This window comes from Schistocerca americana, chromosome 7 (assembly GCF_021461395.2).
Source record: "Schistocerca americana isolate TAMUIC-IGC-003095 chromosome 7, iqSchAmer2.1, whole genome shotgun sequence".
Lineage (NCBI taxonomy): Eukaryota > Metazoa > Arthropoda > Insecta > Orthoptera > Acrididae > Schistocerca > Schistocerca americana.
The window spans coordinates 147,179,318-147,192,508 of NC_060125.1; the positions used below are offsets into that span (position 1 = coordinate 147,179,318).

The 13,191-nt window shown below is 42.6% G+C and overlaps 1 protein-coding gene across 2 annotated transcripts in view; it reads left to right on the top strand.

Annotated features, from left to right (window-relative positions):
- The window catches only part of LOC124622620 (cholinesterase 1-like), a 207,293-nt gene that overhangs the window by 180,577 nt on the left and 13,525 nt on the right, over positions 1 to 13,191 (top strand). For both annotated transcript variants that reach the window (XM_047148387.1, XM_047148388.1), the window contains exon 10: positions 2,021 to 2,153. In XM_047148387.1, the coding sequence (XP_047004343.1) occupies positions 2,021 to 2,153 (133 nt within the window). The remainder of the gene's footprint in view (positions 1 to 2,020; positions 2,154 to 13,191) is intronic.

The window sequence follows — 13,191 nt, forward strand, 5'->3', positions numbered from 1 at the left end:
CATCCAATCTACCATGTTCAGGCCGACAGACTGAACGCACAGACTTCACGAAGCCCAAATTTCGAACTACGTCACGTCGGTTTATCGGTTCCTTCTGCCTTTATAGTTGTCGAATTTCACGAAATACACTCCTGGAAATGGAAAAAAGAACACATTGACACCGGTGTGTCAGACCCACCATACTTGCTCCGGACACTGCGAGAGGGCTGTACAAGCAATCATCACACGTACGGCACAGCGGACACGCCAGGAACCGCGGTGTTGGCCGTCGAATGGCGCTAGCTGCGCAGCATTTGTGCACCGCCGCCGTCAGTGTCAGCCAGTTTGCCGTGGCATACGGAGCTCCATCGCAGTCTTTAACACTGGTAGCATGCCGCGACAGCGTGGACGTGAACCGTATGTGCAGTTGACGGACTTTGAGCGAGGTCGTATAGTGGGCATGCGGGAGGCTGGGTGGACGTACCGCCGAATTGCTCAACACGTGGGGCGTGAGGTCTCCACAGTACATCGATGTTGTCGCCAGTGGTCGGCGGAAGGTGCACGTGCCCGTCGACCTGGGACCGGACCGCAGCGACGCACGGATGCACGCCAAGACCGTAGGATCCTACGCAGTGCCGTAGGGGACCGCACCGCCACTTCCCAGCAAATTAGGGACACTGTTGCTCCTGGGGTATCGGCGAGGACCATTCGCAACCGTCTCCATGAAGCTGGGCTACGGTCCCGCACACCGTTAGGCCGTCTTCCGCTCACGCCCCAACATCGTGCAGCCCGCCTCCAGTGGTGTCGCGACAGGCGTGAATGGAGGGACGAATGGAGACGTGTCGTCTTCAGCGATGAGAGTCGCTTCTGCCTTGGTGCCAATGATGGTCGTATGCGTGTTTGGCGCCGTGCAGGTGAGCGCCACAATCAGGACTGCATACGACCGAGGCACACAGGGCCAACACCCGGCATCATGGTGTGGGGAGCGATCTCCTACACTGGCCGTACACCACTGGTGATCGTCGAGGGGATACTGAATAGTGCACGGTACATCGAAACCGTCATCGAACCCATCGTTCTACCATTCCTAGACCGGCAAGGGAACTTGCTGTTCCAACAGGACAATGCACGTCCGCATGTATCCCGTGCCACCCAACGTGCTCTAGAAGGTGTAAGTCAACTACCCTGGCCAGCAAGATCTCCGGATCTGTCCCCCATTGAGCATGTTTGGGACTGGATGAAGCGTCGTCTCACGCGGTCTGCACGTCCAGCACGAACGCTGGTCCAACTGAGGCGCCAGGTGGAAATGGCATGGCAAGCCGTTCCACAGGACTACATCCAGCATCTCTACGATCGTCTCCATGGGAGAATAGCAGCCTGGATTGCTGCGAAAGGTGGATATACACTGTACTAGTGCCGACATTGTGCATGCTCTGTTGTCTGTGTCTATGTGCCTGTGGTTCTGTCAGTGTGATCATGTGATGTATCTGACCCCAGGAATGTGTCAATAAAGTTTCCCCTTCCTGGGACAATGAATTCAAGATGTTCTTATTTCAATTTCCAGGAGTGTAATTACGGCTACTGCTGATTATTATAGTGAAAATTAAGAATGCTAAGGGAGAATTTTATCATGTTCATCTCCGAATGAAAGTTTTGAATCAGACATATAGTTTACATACAAATACTCTTCTCTGTCTCCAACTCCAGAACGTCCTCCAATTACACTTGTATCTTTTCCGCTACTATCCAACAACAGTTACCAGCCTTATCTGAAAACTGTGTTCAACGACCTCGTCGTCGACGGGACGTTCGATGTTACTCTCCCTTTCCTCCTTAACCTTAAATGTCAGAGCTCTTAACACATTTATTGATAAGTTGCCCATTCACTAACTGATGCCGTTAATTCTTTTCTAATCTATTCCCACTTACTTTGTTGTCTTCTTCAGCCAGTCTACTGTTTCTCCCACAAGTTAATACTGCTTCCATCATATATAGATTTTATTCCTGCTTTTATTGTAAAAATGTCGTCTCTTCTTTTCAGGTGTAAGTCATGGCATGGAATTGGGGCTAATATTCTACCAGCCATATGGTAACCCTAATCTGAACAAGACATCTGACGAAGACATCACTAGGACAAACATGATCAACATGTGGACAAATTTTGCCAAGACAGGGTAAATTAACAATTCTTTTTCCTTCTATGTACTGACTGTCTTCTTGCATTTTGGTTTATTATAGGTTAGTCATTTTTACTTCGTATAATATACCGTATGTCTCCCGTGCATTATGCTTGTTTTTATGCGATTGTCGAGAAAAGCATTAGGCATTTTTACTTAGTATAACATACCGTATGTATCCCGTACATAATGCTTGTTTTTGTGCGATTGTCGAGAAAAGCATTAGGCAGAAATGTCTGCAGAGGTGTAAACTGAAACCTTGGTAGCGCCGAAAAGCAACGGCACAAATCTTAATCGCCAAACGAGTCAAAGTAGTGGATGGTATTCCGTTTTCTTTCTTTTTTTTAACATATGCAACCCACTGAGTTCCATATACCCCATAATGTCTGAAGTGACAATACTACATTCTTTGGATTTCCACATTGCCTCGCCCAATGCATCCTGCGTAAACACGTCTCGAAATCTCGGGATTTTAAGTTTTCTCAGAAGTGTAAACAGATCTAAATTTCTAAACGATCTGTCCGTTAGTATCGCTATGGTCTCTTTTTCTGTTGCTGTTTATGCACAACCAAAGCACTTTCCTGTACCGTGTTAAATGAATGGTGGCGCAAAAGTCACTGGGCAGTTGGTTAAAAGACAACAAAAGTAACAGCAAGACGTAGTACTGTGAGACACTCTGCTAAACCTGCAGGACAGGACAGGTAGTTTAAACTATGGAAAGGGGCCAAAATAAGCGGGTGGCAGTTCCACTCGAACATACAGCTTCATTTATCTGACCAAACATTACAAGAGCCAAGAAATAAAAAAGAAGCAATAATTTTCAGAACTTAATAACCAGCTGAATACGCCACATAATCTCATGCCTTAAGGGCAAGACCACTTAAATTTAAAATTGGCTGAAAGCCAATAACTTAAAACTCAAACCAAAATCAGAAATTTAAAAGGCAGATTAGTTCTTTCAATTAGGCTGAAGGCCCAAACAGTCTTACACCTTAAGAGCAAAACAACACTGATTTTAAAAAGATCGGCTGAAAGCCCAACACTTAAGACTCAAACCAAAATAAATTTTTAAAAGGCCAAAGGCCTTACCTTTAAATAGTTCTTTATTTAGGCTGAAGGCTCAAACTATCTGACACCTTGAGAACAAAACAACTTTAATTCAAAATCGGCTGAAGGCCCATCACTTAAGACTCAACAAAATTAAATTAAAAAAAAGCCAAAGGCATTACTTAAAAAAGTTTTTTAAATTAGGGTGAAGGCCTAGACAACCTTACGCCTTAAGGGCAAAACAACCTTAATTTAAAAATCGTCTAGGAGCCATACAAATACAAACAACAAGAACAAATAAGAAAAGGCAGTACACCCAACGGCGCTCTGAAGTTTCCGAGGGTCGGCCTGGAATTAAAACACTAACGCTCGCTTACGTGAGACAGGCAGGCAGCCCAACCATTCTCGATCCGACGGCAACCCAACGGACAGACAGTCAACGGACCCACCGGCAAGATAACTTCCGCTCCACCCGACCAGCACACAACAGGGAGTTCAATGAAACAATGTAGAAAGTATTGGCACCCACAACTAATTATACATTGAGCTGTCAAACTACACACGTGCTGGACAGCGAAAACACGATGAGGAAAATTCACAGCCTGAACTTACGTCAACAGCCAGGGCAGGTAACCGGAACGTTAACGGCCACAAGGCAGAAGATTCTGCTGGTTCACTTCAATTTAAAATAACCAAGTGCAGTTAAACTCCACCGGAGGGTGGCTAAAATTTGCCAACTTGAAAACACATGTTGTTGCTTGCGAGAATGTCCCAACAGTCGACAACGAAATCCAAACGACATAATGTGAACAGTCGTGACTTTCTGGTAGATTAAGTCAAAACTCAACTTTCGTGTCCATCATAGGTGAGGTACGGACCTCGTAGCAATGGGAACAGCACTAGACACTCTGACCACACGTAGACGCCGCCAACGGTCCCGACCAAACTACGGGCCACGGACATTTCCTCGTTGCTCCTCGCACACAACACAGCTGGAAACAATAAGCGCCAGGCCAAAGATATTACAAGGTGCGAATATCGATACACACTGCTGGTACCACTCGTGGAGAGAGAGGATAACAGCATAATCGCGATACCCGCGGGAGACTAAACACAGGATAGCAACCAACATTTAATCCAATGCGTAACATGAGCCAGCCACTGCTCATACTGTAGGAAGTCTTAACCCGTTTAACTGTTATTGCCAAATTGTGATAACTATACGTTGTCAAGTTGGTATACAATGCAATGACAAACAAAACAAACACAATAATCAAAATAGTGAATTGTAGAAAGCGACATTTGTGAGACGTGTTTACAGCTGTACTGCTCCGAAATCTCACGATGTTAACAAAAGAAGACAGAATTTTTCGCGTTAAAACATTTTATAAAAGTGTTGCTACTACGGGTGTTAACGAAAGGGGAAGACACTTAAGATCAAATCCTCCGTCTAGTCAAACAGAGTACGACTTACGAGATAGATTTGAAAAACATGTATTTGTTATCGATGCACCAAGATCTGGCCTCCCAATAACATTCACAACTGAAGAAAATGAATTTCAGGTATGTTTAGCTGTACCCCAAAGTGCACAAAAATCAACCAGTCTATAACCAACTGCGTTGGATTTGTCGCCAAGGTCAGTGCAAAAATCTTGCACAAACAGAAGTTTAAAGCTTGCATTCCACATTCACGATATGGGTTACTTGAAGATGATCCGTATCGACGGCTTCAGTTTTGTGAACTGATATTTGGCCAACAGAAACACGATCCTAACATGTTCAATAAAATTGTGAGGTCTTATGACGCCAATTTTCAGTTCAGTGAACAAGTTAACAGACATAACTGCACTTACTGGTATGCTGATAATAATCTTTTGCTAGAACAACCACTGAATCAACCTGGTGTGTTTGGGGGGCGTTATCATCGTCTGTCATATTTGGGCCATATTTTCTGTAGGTATTTTGAGAGGAGATAACTATTTGATTATGCTTCAGAATTACGTGGTGCCAGGACTTATGACGTACGCTGAAAACTTTCAAGAAGTTTACTTTCAGCACGATGGTCCTCGACCACATTATGTCACTGCCGTCCCCGATTATTTAAACGAAACTTTCCAAAGAAAAGTGATTGATTGAAGGACAGATACTGACATGACTCCACGATCACCAGATATCACGCCCACGGATTTTTTCCTATGGGGTGTTATCACGGTCTCTCTTTATTCTCAAAAGCTTCAGACCATTGCTTAACTAAAGGACTACATAAACGACATATTTCATGATTTGGGCACTGATACCGTACTATGCCGTAGAGTATGTAGCAGTGCTGCAAAATGACTTCGAAGATGTGTTAATGAAGACAAAATCGTTTGAATACAAAAAATAATTGTAAGCATTGTATTTGTAGTGAAACTTATATTCAATCTTTTATTTAAATCAGAGCCCAGCGTCCATTGACTTCTTCGCCACCCTGTATAGGCCTTTAACGATAGCAATTGCCTACATGGCCATATTTTGCCATTTAGCTTCTTGCCAGAACCATTGCCGTTTAAGAACATCTTTTCTTTCCTCCTTTCTGGCACAGTGCACCTTTCACCTCTGTCACCACTGATTCGATGAACTTTTTTAAACATCCCATGGGTTTTTCTTCTTCTTTAGTGTGCGACGAGTTGCATTCATTATTTACTTCAACGTTATTCCAGCACCCAGTTTAAGTTTGGCATGCATTGCCTTATCAACCACAAATGCAGCAATGTGTAGTTCTATACCAGTGTTTTTCTTCGACGTATCTGTATAGCATTATCAGCTAGATGTTTGCCTAAAATATGACGATCTTTACATATAGTGTAATAAAGTTGTGCGGGACATTGCTCAACCTCCGTTGATATGTTTCCCAGCATTCATGTCAAACGACTGTATAGTTTGAGGTTTGCGTTTCCTATTGTATAGCAAGTTGCGAGTGTTCCCGCAGCTGTTGTGCTTTGTGTGCTTTGATGAGAAGCTGGGCCATTTCATGACAACCTTGCATTCAATGTCTTATGATCTTCTCACTGAGGACCATATTCGGTTAAGAGCTTTTCTGTAACTCCACTATGTAAAAAACTCCCACCTGTTTCTTCACCATCACTGTCCTTCAAGATGTATGCTCTTGGATCTGTGTGCTGCACCTTTAAAACTATAAATATCTCTGTTGACCAGTTCAATAGGACTTCTCAAACATTGTTTTTATAATGAATGAAACAACAACATTCTCCCATTCGAAAGCAATTATTGTCGAACAGTTGAACAATATGATCAAAAACTGGATGTAGAAACGATTTAATTTTCACAGAATGTACAAATTGCTAAGCATCCTTCCACAAATCACTGACGCCTATAATCGCACTACTCGGTACACAATTTAGAAGAGACCTATTGATGTCCACGATAATGGACTTCTAAATACAGAATACAACCAAATTAAAATGGTGACTCCGCGAAACCAGAAGTTCAATATAGCTGATTTTTTAAGTATTTAGAAACTTCCTGGCAGATTGTTTATCCCATATCGTTTCAATACTGCATTCAAATTCCTGCTGTAAAATTCACCTCCATGGTTGGCCCGAAGATTGTTGGGGCTGCGATTCATTCCAGTCTGCGACATTCGTTCAAAAACCACTGAAACATCCTTCCTCATCTTTACTTTCACAGGCAGGACCAAAGCAAATTTGGAATATGTATCTATGACCATTAGAATGTACTTGAAACCGTTATTCGATTGTGAGGAATCTTGCATATCTATGAGTTCAGCCTGCAATAAATCATCCAGTCCTCGTAAGCAGTGATGCGTCTTTCTTGGAGATCAGATATCATTGATAATATTTCTCCTGTGTTACCTGTATTACCAGTGACAGCTCATGAGGTAAGCAGGCGTAATCAGCCTAGCAGTCTATGATTTTATTCAACTCATATATTAGTCATAATGAGTCTATGATTTCATTCAGATGATATATATATATATATATATACAGGGTGGTCCATTGATAGTGACGGGGCCAAATATTTCACGAAATAAGCATCAAACGAAAAAACTACAAACAACGAAACTCGTCTAGCTTGAAGGGGGAAACCAGACAGCGCTATGGTTGGCCCGCTAGATGGCGCTGCCATAGGTCAAACAGATATCAAGTGCGTTTTTTAAAATGGGAACCCCCATTTTTATTACATATTCGTGTAGTACGTAAAGAAATACGAATGTTTTAGTTGGAACGCTTTTTTCGCTTTGTGATAGATGGCGCTGTAATAGTCACAAACGTATAAGCACGTGGTATCACGTAACATTCCGCCAGTGCGGACGGTATTTGCTTCGTGATACATCCGTGTTAAAATGGACCGTTTACCAATTGCGGAAAAGATCGATATCGTGTTGTTGTATGGCAATTGTGATCAAAATGCCCAACGGGCGTGTGCTATGTATGCTGCTCGGTATCCTGGACGACATCAAGTGTCTGGACCGTTCGCCAGATAGTTACGTTGTTTAAGGAAACAGGAAGTGTTCAGTCACATGTGAAACGTCAACCACGACCTGCAACAAATGATGATGCCCAAGTAGGTGTTTTAGCTGCTGTCGCGGCTAATCCGCACATCAGTAGCAGACAAACTGCGCGAGAATCGGGAATCTCAGAAACGTCGGTGTTGAGAATGTACATCAACATCGATTGCAACCGTACCATATTTCTATGCACATGGCGACGACTTTGAACGTCGTGTACAGTTCTGCCACTGGGCACAAGACAAATAACGGGACGATGACAGATTTTTTGCACGCGTTCTATTTAGCGACGAAGCGTCATTCACCAACAGCGGTAACATAAACCGGCATAATATGCACTATTGGGCAACGGAAAATCCACGATGGCTGCGACAAGTGGAACATCAGTGACCTTGGCGGGTTAATGTATGGTGTGGGATTATGGGAGGAAGGATAATTGGCCCCCATTTTATCGATGGCAATCTAAATGGTGCAATGTATGCTGATTTCCTACGTAATGTTCTACCGATATTACTACAAGATGTTTCACTGCATGACAGAATGGCGATGTACTTCCAACATGATGGATGTCCAGCACATAGCTCACGTGCAGTTGAAACGCTATTGAATAGCATATTTCATGACAGGTGGATTGATCGTCGAAGCACCATACCATGGCCCGCACGTTCACCGGATATGACGTGCCCGGATTTCTTTCTGTGGAGAAAGTTGAAGGATATTTGCTATCGTGATACACCGACAACGCCTGACAACATGCGTCAGCGCATTGTCAATGCATGTCCGAACATTACGAAAGGCGAACTACTCGCTGTTGAGAGGAATGTCGTTACACGTAGTGCCAAATGCACTGAGGTTGGCGGACATAATTTTGAGCATTTATTGCATTAATGTGGTATTTACAGGTAATCCCTCTTTAACAGCATGCGTTCTCAGAAATGATAAGTTCACAAAGATACATGTATCACATTGGAACAACCGAAATAAAATGTTTGAACGTACCTACGTTCTGTATTTTAAGAAGCCTACCTGTTTCCAACTGTTCGTCTAAAATTGTGAGCCATATGTTTGTGACTGTTATAGCGCTGCCTACCACAAAGCGAAGTAAGTGGCACTCATATTTCTCTACGTATTACACGAAAATGCAATAAAAATGGGGGTTCCTATTTAAAAAAACGCAGTTGATATCCGTTTGACCTACGGCAGTGCCATCTAGCGGGCCAACCATAGCGCCATCTGGTTTCCCCCTTCAAGCTAGACAAGTTTCGATCTTTGTAGTGTTTTCCTTTGACGCTTATGTCGTGAGATATTTGGCCCGGTCACGATCAATGGACCACCCCGTATTTATTGTCCAATCTTACCTTCACCCACTCTACGTGCAGCTGCTACTATTGGTGTCATGTTTTAATTGTACTCTTGTATTTATCATCCACTGAGGCTTTCATTCATCCTTTCGGGGTTATATGTGCATCGATCATGTATAATATTTGACCATATGCTTTCAGTATGCTTTCGTATCCTTCAGGGTATACTTTTTTATACTAGGATTTTTTAAAAGTATATTAGCTCTAATATGAAATTCTTCATCCACAGCCCATATTGCATTCTTGACTAGTATTGGTGCTTACCTAGAACATATGGTTTCATCCTGCTAACACCGTATGTTCTGTCTAATTGAACATTACTGATACGACTGATTGAGTCATTTGCTCCATCATCTCCTTCTTCTACTTGTTCTGCTTTTCTACCTCCGTCAGTAGGCTCTAGCAGTCCCTTCAAACTGTAGGTTACTGACTTACACATTTCTGATAGATGTTGATCTCATTGCAACTCCCCTAACTTCGTATCTTCCGTTGAATAGCCTTCCACACCTCAGTAACTTTACACATTGTTGACGACATGCTGCCGTATATGAAGCTTTTTTTTGAGACAGTTTACAATTTATATATACTTTGAGACTACTGTTCATGATGGGAGTCAAGTGCTTGAGCTATCGCCTTGATACATCCATGCATATCAGTCAGTTTTGTGTTGAATTCTTGAATTTCTTCATTGACACGTAGTTCACATTGCCGTATTCTAGCATTCCAAGCATTTAAAGCACTAACTCGATAAGACTTTTCACTTCTGAAGTGACTCCCTTTTTCCGTCAAACAGATGCATGTGCTTTACACTCTCTGGAGGTCTGTGCGACAAAACCGCAAATCTTCCCGTAGTCTACAGTATATGGATATAGTTTTATCCTGATACAATACTTTTTATGCAGAGTCTCATTGAAGATTTGTCTACATCGATCCTGATGCAATTTCTTAGTTTTATGTATAACCAAAAAGCCATACTGCAAGTTATTTCAGCAATCCTCATGTACTGCAACGATTCATTGAGTGACATGTCAACTCCTAAATGTACCTGGTAAATATGGTTTAAATCCAGACTGTTTGGCTAGAAACCGATAATAAGGTTCGCATTATCCTGAACCAACTGCTTCAGGATCCTTGACTATGCCTGGCTCAAGTAAAATATATTGACTTTCGAATGGCGACCTATGCAGAAATATCTGCAGATCTCATCCTGATTTTGCGCTGCGACATCTTCAATCACGAGTGCACTGTTTGCTTTTACTTTTCCAGGTGGCAGAACATCACTGCTTTTGGTATGTTACTCCCTCAGTTCTGTGCAAAATCACCTGCAATATCTGATATTTTGACTGAAACAGAGTTTCCGAAAAAAAAATATGTACTTGCTCGAAGCAGATTCCATTAGGATATGTTGGCAGTGGAAGAGCAAGTTTTGTTTTCCCGCAGCTCGATTGTCTAGTAACCAAAGCACGTGTAATATCAGGAAGTAATGATCCATTCGTCTTCTTCTTCTGGTTTCCAGCTTCATCAATGCAGGACCAGTCGCTACTATAATACCCTTGTTGTGAGGTTGTTTCATCCACTCGGTTACGGTGGTAACTGTTTGTTTACATTAAATGCAGGAGATGTGATAAACACTTGCATACAGATAGGTATATAAATAAGATTGTATTTCAGTGTTCACATCTGGTAGTGTTGGATCATGCGCTTCCACCTACATCGATGCACAAAATGCATTGTAGTGTTGAGCTATAGTTTCTTCTGGTGGGTGTATAGTTTGACGCTCTAACTCCACTAGATTACTCTACAGTGTGTCATAGAATCTGTAGACATACGACTGCTACTTTTTATTGCGTATCTGAGATTCATTAAACTCTTAAAAGATGTATGCATTCTCTGTTGTTAAATATTGTACCTGTACAGGGGGAGCCTTCTGCAGAGATTTTATGTTCACTCAGTATAGTGAAGAGAGAGTAAACGTTTCCGTGAAATAATTACTCTGATGTCACTAAATCGAGGGTTTTCAAATACTACCGCTGGCTAGAGCTCCCCGTTCGATATCATACCGACACTGACACATTTAAACCCACTGGTGTTCAAAAAGTAGGTTTGGTCGAACAGCATCATGTTCACATCAAGAGGCTGCCGCTGCAACGACTTCCCCTGGCCTTATTACTTAAAGTTACTTGCCTTTTTTTCTATTCATCACCGCCGGAATTTCTATCACAAGTGGGTGAACTACTTACCACTCTTTTGGTAAACATTTTTGGAAAGCAGTGATCAATTAATGTTATATTTTGACTAAAGTTCAGTCTTAAAACATGTGATTAAGACTGAACTTTGGTCAAAATACTTACCACTCGCTGTAAATATATTTTCGCTAAATCTACTAACATTGTTATTATTATCGTATGTATGTCTGTGTTTGTGTGGTTAGGACTTTAACGTACTGTGGCTGATAAGCGCATCAGAGCCAGAGGTGACACGCCGACGCTATTCTCATCACAATTTCTAGAATAACACAGAGACAGCAGCAAGTAGCTTCAATATGTTCATCAGCAGCACTCCCATCGCATCATACTGTGAACAAAACTAATTTAATTTTATATAGAAAATTGATTGCTTATCAATGCGACATAAGAATGTCGAACTTTTTAAAAAATACTTACAATCGACGTCTCAGTCAGTCGATTCCATTCTTAAGACGCAAATGCAGCGAGAGAATGCTGTGCATAGATATTTAAAAAAAATCTAAAACCTGCTACTGCTGTTATAGTAGCAAAACATAATGACAATGACAAGTAGATCAATAATTATTCGCTTCTTGCGTGGACAGGCATTTTTAAACGGTTATGAAATATGCAGCACTTCGTACATATTAGCTATAGTACCGTGGCATCAAGGGCATGGAAGAATGAGACGAGCAGAAGCACGGGCGCTCGAAACGTGGGCTACAAGCTGCTTCATGCAAGTTGCTAAGAGAAGGCCACGGGGGAATAGGGCTCCTTGTGGAAGGATACTGCTGTCAGGAAAATACGAATACATGTACAAATGTCTCAACTGTAGAATGACACCATAGACAAGGTAGCACTGATACTGACGTCAGCGAATTCTCGACCAATACCGACAGTGCCCCGCTACTTATTTATGCTAGTTGAGTACCTGGCGTTGTGCGGGTACATATTTATTTCAATCTTCTATTAGCCCCTCCACCCTCTCTCCGTCCACTTCCATTGCCTCACCCCTTTACCCTTTACTTCTACTTCTACATTTATACTCCGCAAGTTACTCAACGGTGTGTGGCGGAGGGCACTTTACGTGCCACTGTCATTACCTCCCTTTCTTGCTCCAGTCGCGTATGGTGCGCGCTCGAATCTCTCTAATTTTACATTCGTGATCTCCTCGGGAGGTATAAGTAGGGGGAAGCAATATATTCGATACCTCATCCAGAAACGCACCCTCTCGAAACCTGGACAGCAAGCTACACCGCGATACAGAGTGCCTCTCTTGCAGAATCTGCCACTTGAGTTTGCTATCACGCTTACCAAATAACCCTGTGACGAAACGCGCCGCTCTTCTTTGGATCTTCTCTGTCTCCTCTGTAAACCCGACCTGGTACGGATCCCACACTGATGAGCAATACTAAAGTATAGGTCGAACGAGTGTTTTGTAAGCCACCTCCATTGTTGATGGACTACATTTTCTAAGGATTTTCCCAATTAATCTCAACCTGGCACCCGCCTTACCAACAATTAATTTTATATGATCATTCCACTTCAAATCGTTCCGTACGCATACTCCCAGACATTTTACAGAAGTAATTGCTACCAGTGTTTGTTCCACTAACATATAATCATCCACTCCTTGCACCAAGTGCCTATCCGCTGCAGATCTTCCTGCATTTCTCTGCAATTTTCTAATGCTGTAACTTTTCTGTGTGCTACGGCATCATCCGCGAAACGCCAGATGGAACTTCCGACACTACCTACTAGGTCATTTATATATTTTGCGAAAAGCAATGGTCGCCTAACACTCCCCTGTGGCACGCCAGTGGTTACTTTACCGTTTGTAGACGTCTCTTCAATCCAGCCACACAGCTGGT